The sequence below is a fragment of the Ceratina calcarata genome, unplaced genomic scaffold (assembly GCF_001652005.2).
Source record: "Ceratina calcarata isolate Rehan_Ccalc_2016 unplaced genomic scaffold, ASM165200v1 scaffold557.2, whole genome shotgun sequence".
NCBI lineage: Eukaryota > Metazoa > Arthropoda > Insecta > Hymenoptera > Apidae > Ceratina > Ceratina calcarata.
In genome coordinates, this window is record NW_017176762.1 from 605821 (window position 1) to 612723 (window position 6903).

Sequence of the window (6903 nt, forward strand, 5' to 3'; positions counted from 1 at the left end):
ATACTTTTATCACCCCATCATCGCCCCAGTCGTAAATAAAAAGTTGTTTATTTCACTTTGTTTATACATTTTTTATATTATATCATTAAAATATATGAATATGGAAATGATAATATAAATTTAATAATGAAATTGTCACTTCATATTTTTATTTTAAAATAAGCCCATTGTAGGGCTCTCTCTTGATACGTTACCGAAATAGCGAGCTATCTTAACGTCGCGGGTTAATCACCAACTTTTTGATATACAAAATGCGATGACTTGTATTTGGGAATTCCTGAAAATGTTAATTGAATCGTAGAAGAAAATTCCGGATAAAAATAGAATCGATTTTTAGTGGTCGATCGTGATCAAAAGCGAGCGATTGCGTCGAATTGTCAGCGGTCAGCGTTCGACGGATCTGGAATAGACGGATCCTCGACTGGAGAGCTATAACGAATGTCGATGACGGTCCAGAATGTCCAGATGAAACGCTTTATGCATCGTTCATCGTGGGATCGTTTCGCTCTCCGAGTTGGCGCGCGTTCACGTTTAACCCGAATATCGAATGTCAATAAGGGAAAAGGGCGAACGCGCGAGTGCAGATATTCGCGTTCGCAGGAAATACCTTTCCCTCCGCGAGACTCTTGCACTCGATATTCGCATCGATCGTTTTCCGCTCCTTCGCGTGCAACCGCAAAGGAAAAAAAGGGAGAAGAATGGACGAAGAAGAATATGTCTAGTCGGTCCGGGTAGTTAATAATGAATCGCGACGGACCGACGGAGCGGCGAGCGGATCACCGTCGCGGTCCGCGACTTAGCTTGGTTACTGGCAATTTTGATCTACCGTTCTGAATGCACCGGAAGAGAAGAGGCGGAAAACGGAGGGTCTCAGCTTTGTCGACGTTACGCGGATGGAAGCCGAACGCGGTTGGAATTCTGGCCAAACCGATACTCCAAAGGTCGGTTTCCAAGCTTTTCAGATTCCATTACGGCCGCCTCTGACGGGAATCAATATTTAAATTCGTAATGGAAACGCCTAGCTGCAATTACAGAACGTAGCCAGCTTTCCGAAGCAGTCGAATTTTTACCATTTTCGTGGACCCACATCCGTGGCAGTCTCTAGGAAACTAAAGTTTCCGTTGTCATGTTTAGTTGAAAAATTCCTTCATCCAACACCACATGGCTCGCATCCGCGTCATCCGCACCAAGGCACGTCTGATAAAAAGGGCGGATTTGTCAAACCTGTTTATTTCAGATGAAACAACTTTTTGAATACATTTAATTTCGACTGCCAATTTGCTGAATGAAAGGAAGTTCAAGTAAAAGTAGACGTCACGTTCGCTACCAATCGCAATCCAGAACGAGTAATCTTGCGCCTCTAATGTAAGAGGATGTTGGAGAGGAGAGAGGGATGGGGGATGTTGACGCGTAATTGAGCGCCACTGGTCGGGCCGAGTTTGAGTCCGTGGCCGAGGTAGAATTGTGCGTGGATCAATAAATCGCGCGTGGAATGGAACGGTTCGGCGGAGACGCGGGACCAGGGAATAAAAGGAGCTTACGGGCGACGTGGATGCCAGATTGGAAAAACGGAAATTTCTAAATAACGTCGATCGATTTCGGGCGACCAACTCTCTCCTTGCGGCTACCGTGATTCGCTGTACTACGAACTACCGGTCCGGGTGTTTTTATTTCAACGCTGTGAAGGTGTATGGACGCAGCACAGGTACTTGACTCGTCCCAAGAACCAGATGATTGTCCTCGAATCATCGGGACGGAAGTCGCGTGTAACTGTTTCGCAACTACGTTCGTAAACTTGCGAGGCGTCATTCCCAGCTGGTGCCAATGTTCTCGTAGGAGAGAACAAGAGAGAGCTCTCCGATAACACGCAATCTCGGATGCTATCACCGACAGGACATCTTGTTTCCCTACCGTACGGTCGAAAATTCGTTTCTTCCTGGTTACGAACTGTTTCCTCATTCTCGTCCCGACGATAACTTGACTTAAAAGTAAAGTAAAGGTTACATCGACACGCTTACCGTGTTCTAAGGTAGACGCGGTACCTGGAGACAGCCTGCTGGGAGCAGGCGAGTGTAGGAAAGCAACCGTATCCTTTGGGCAGGCAATTTACATGAATAATGTCGACGAGCCGACGTCGAGGATCCTTTCTATCCCCTGACCCAATAATACGCAACCGGCCGAGAGCGAATAGCCGGAATTCAATTACCCTGAACGCGATCGCGAACTCGCCCCGAGGACAAGAGGAACCTAATAAGCGAACAATGGCCGGACGCAACGCGACGACGTGCGACGTCTTCGTTCGATCTGAACTTACTAGGAACAATCGATGAGCGTCGATTTTAATGAGAATCCCTCTGTCATTGGAGGTTCAATTTCCACGTAACATTTTTAAAGTTATTAGGTACTTCTCTTGTCGCGACATTCAAATACGACGTCTGGCAACTTTTCAGTCTTTGCAACTCCGAAGTCATTTTCACTGTCTCCTCCTGCCCGTAAAAATATATCTTTATACTTTCTCAGATATTTGTTTCATGCCGTCAACTACGGGGCTGTTCTCACCCTTCTAAACATAAACGTTAGCGAACGAAGGAGATAAGCGTCGAACACTTTCGGTTATCATAATAACGAGATGTGCAAACTTACGTTCATCTCACGGCGTAGTCAAATCGTGAAAACGTATCTCTACTGAGAACAGTAAGACTTTTAATGACGACAGAATAGAAACGGTTTTATGGGATACCGGAAGGAAGATGACGCGCGAAAATTGGCGACAGACAATTAGATACTGTTATTTATACGTTGTAAAATTGGACGCAGGAACGCGTGTCATTTATCGGCAGAGAGAAGAGGAAGCAAGCTCGTAACGCGTTTTATTAATCGAGCAAGGGGCATCGTTCGAGTCGCGTCCGGTCTATCGGGCAACCAAATTACTATAATCGCGGAGCGCAGGGCAACGCGATAGAAATTGAAACAATGCACGAAATCGCAGACATCATTCAGCCGTTCGTTTATCCATTAACGTGCACCTCTTTTCGCGAGGGCATCGCGCCGCGCGCGCCGGTCAGCCTGGCTACTGTTTACGAAAAAGCTTCCGGACCCGATGAAAGGCGCGCCAGATAAAGGGGTCTCTCGAAAGGGGCGGCGGGAAAACAATGAACGCCGCACTTCAATTATCGCGCGTGTAAAAAAATCCGCTTATATCCTCGGCGAAACTGAGTATCGACCCTGCCTCCATCTGCCCGTCCTCCGCTCCCGCGCGCGGCCCTCCTCACCACGTAACTTTGGCAAATAGCTTCCCCGCGGGGATTTTAGGAAAATCTGGAACACGGCCAATGATGTTCCATCCCGTTACATCGCTCTGCCTCTGAGTTTATATTCCTCCTTTTTTTTTTCACCGCTATTTTCGCGTTTATTCGTTTGCCGATGCAACGAATTATGGTCCATTCACACGTGCTGTAACAGCCTTAGAGTGTATACTACGTCGGAGTCCTCTGAGGCCCCGTGCTTTTCCCTACTACACCAAAACTGCATCTTGCGGCGGTGACGTCTTTCGAGCGCCGAATTTCGTCGCCTAACATGCAAAATCCCTTCGTCGTTACAGCCGTTACAGTAAGTGTGAATGGACCATTACTCGCCGCTCTGACTGATCGTGAGACGAATGTCTCTCTCTCTCTCTTTCTCTGTCTTCTCTCTCTTGCTACGTTGTCTCTTTACGTTCTTCCTCGTGCGATTTTCATCGATTCAACTTTCGTAAACTTTCATCGTTAAGCGCATCCGAATCTCGAGAGTCGTTCGAACAAAGGAAACGACTTTCTTTCTCGTCCTACCCTGTCGCATGGGTCGAGAAACAGTCGCCCGGAAAAGAAATTCTTTCCCTGGTACTCCTTCGAAGATCCCGGAACGCCAGTACGCAATTTTCGGTTTGCAAAGAGTATCCTCTGTGCTCGAAGAGAGACAAGAGAAAGGTTCGCTCTTCGCACGGATTCGTTTTTCCTCCCATTTGTTTCGTTCGCGCTTATTTGCTGGCGGTGATCGCGCGACAAGAGGGTGGCCACGACAATAGCTACCCGCTCGTATATTTTCGTATGGCGCGGCAAAGAGGAACCTGACTCATATCGTCCATTCACGCTTCTAAGACAACGGGCGTTCGGGGGCGAGGGTTTTAAAGTTGCATTATTAATCGTGGTAGGGTAGACAGCCTGGAGCTGACTTTGGGGTGCTGCAAGTTTTGTTTTCGAGTGTGTCCCCGGTACCTATACTCCCCTGCGTGGGCCCCGTTTCGTTTAATTATCGAATGTAAATAGGTTCGTTAGGGTGGCGTTCTTAAGCAACCCTTCGAGTCGCTCTTTCGAGTCAACGCAAAAACAACTCTAAACCCCTGGTCGTTCGACGCTCTCGTGTCTGAATTGGTATGCAACCCTCGACATTCATCTCGATCTCGTGCATGTATTATTTTTCTTGTTTATGGGATCGTTGAATATACTGTAACTAAACCACAAAAATCGCGATCGATTCCCGCCGTGGTTAACCGATCGGTTAACTCGCTGCGAGTACGGCAACAGGTAGACGCACAATGCCGATTTAACCACGGAAATACGTAGTTTCATCATTTACGATTTATGTACGTTTTCCGAAACCAGCACGGAAATGCATCGGTGCTGCATTCAAAGAAAGAATCACGGAATTCAGGTCGGTCTAGTTTGCGCTTTCGTCGGACGTATTCCGACAGCTAGGCTAAACTGAATTTGATTTGTTCTACAGTTTGAAAATTTTTCTATCCTTTTTCGTGCATTCGAGTGATCAATTGTACGAATCATAAGATGGATACGTTTAATACCGGTGGAAACGATGTGCCGTTGTCCGAACTAGGAAGGACGAAATCAGTCTCGTCACTTTACAAGTCTCCGGAAGACGTTGACACAAAGGAAGAAGGGATTGAATAGTCGAATCAGAAGGTGGAAAGTAAAAGAGAGTGGAGCTTTAGAAGAAGGTCAAAGGAGGGTAAAACGGAAGGAAGGAAGGAAGGAAGGAAGGAAGGAAGGCAACGCGAACTGGCTGGGAGAGGACGGAACGGAGCGGAGCAAAGCATTCGGAGTAAAGCGGAGTAGAACAGAGCAGAACAGAATGGAGCGTAGCAGGAGAGAAAAGAGGAGAACGGAACGGTACGCTGAACAGCGGTAGGGGTGGATAAAGGGTGTCGGTGGCGGGGGTTGGGGCTGGACTTCGGATGGCACGACGGCGAGTTCTCGCGATCAGTCTGTCCTGCGCCGTCGAAACGAAGGAAGCGCCGCTCGTCGCCGAGCTCGACGTCGAGCGCGACGGAGCCGACGAGCCCCGTGCCCCTTTAGTTCGCGTTCGCTCGCCGTCTCGAGCGCGACATTTTCCCTCGCTTTTTATCTCGAACGCGCGTACCTCCTCGCTTCATTCTTCCTCTTCTACTATCTACGTTCTCTTGTGTCAGTGTCGGTCACGCGACCGAATTTCACCCCTCGCCTTTTACTACGTTTACGATATCTCGTATCTTCCGCCTATATTTTCTCTCCTTCCTCTTCCTTACTCTCCCTCTCTTCCTCCTTTATTTGCCCGTGTTCTCCCTCCCTTCTTTCAACCCCGTCTTTCATCCCGTCTCGTGTTTCGCGATACGTATTCGATGAATCGTGTCGAGCGAAACGATCACTGAGTGATAGACGAGGAGGATGCTCGAAGCTGGACCACCCCGAAACATAATGAACGAGGCAACGATGGATTTCTCGCCACGGATTTGCCCCAGAACCAGAACCGTGAAGCGACCACCGTCGAATCGAGGTACGCCGCCCCGTCACCGTCGAATATTATGTTTATATCGCTCCAAGCAAAACGTGCGTATGCTTTGACAAGTGAAGCTGAATCGAAACTAAACGAATGTTCGTTGGACAAAAGTCGATCTAAAACAAGCATTCATTTATGCTTGTTAAATGCTCAACGAATTATTATTCGATTTTATAAACAAATGTTCGTTCGATTTTTTAAACAAATTTAGGCTTTATGAACGACGAACATTTGTTCATATTCACTGAAAGTGTCTTTCGATTATCAAATCAGCACAAATTTTGTCAAAATTCAGGGACGAACGGATGTCCGTTCGTTTCGTCTAAATGCAACTTCGCGCTGTGATTACAATAATCCTGTTTTCAAACATTGTTTGTAAAAAATCTCGTCTATAAAAAATTGGCATCGTGATGGAGTGATTTTTTACCATCCACCGGCGGTCGTCGATGTCAATCTCATTGCGATTAGTTTTATTACGTAAGCAGCAATAGTTATTCTATACACTTGTTCCAGGCTGAAAAACGATTCGCCTTTATCCTATTTCTCGCGCGTTGCTCGAATTAGGTAATTCTCTGACTACATTTTACGTTAAAATCGGTCGCCATCGTTCGCAACGGTCGACGGTAACTCGTTTAAACTTTAATGTTCAATCTGACGAGAGCCGCTTTTCGAATCGTTTGTGGTGCAAATTTACTGCCGGGTTTTTACAACGGGTTCGTAATTACGCGATATCTTTCGTTCGCATCGAAGGCCGACGGGTTACAATTAAAATTCACTACTATGCGAACACCTTTCCACCGATCATTTTTACGTTTCCAACGCGATGAGTTCTGTACATAAAGCGTTGTTAATGGTACCGTGCTCTCTGTTTCCACTTACAATTAAGGGTACGTACGTAATTCGAGGAAACAGCGTCGGGTCGAAGTAACTTGTCCTTGCATTCCGAAAGAGCGTTTCCTTTTCTCCAGAATTTAATGGATAATTTATCAAGACTAGAATACCTAAGAAGAGAACTTCACGTACCTTGGAAATTTATCGATACTGTAATTACTATGCTGTATGTATACATTCCTGTAATAAAAATAAAAGAAACTG

General features: G+C 46.5%; 2 protein-coding genes across 2 annotated transcripts in view; one reads left to right on the top strand and one right to left on the bottom strand.

Moving 5' to 3' along the window:
- Window positions 1-3253: 3253 nt before the first annotated feature.
- The window catches only part of LOC113464844 (uncharacterized), a 31879-nt gene continuing 28229 nt past the window's right edge, over window positions 3254-6903 (bottom strand). The window contains exon 3 of the mRNA XM_026817174.1: window positions 3254-3318. Coding sequence (XP_026672975.1) covers window positions 3269-3318 — 50 coding nt within the window. The 3' untranslated portion in view covers window positions 3254-3268. The remainder of the gene's footprint in view (window positions 3319-6903) is intronic.
- Window positions 5272-6903, top strand: part of LOC108629269 (uncharacterized) — a 26058-nt gene continuing 24426 nt past the window's right edge. The window contains exon 1 of the mRNA XM_018031841.2: window positions 5272-5805. The gene's annotated coding sequence lies outside the window, so the exon portion shown is untranslated. The remainder of the gene's footprint in view (window positions 5806-6903) is intronic.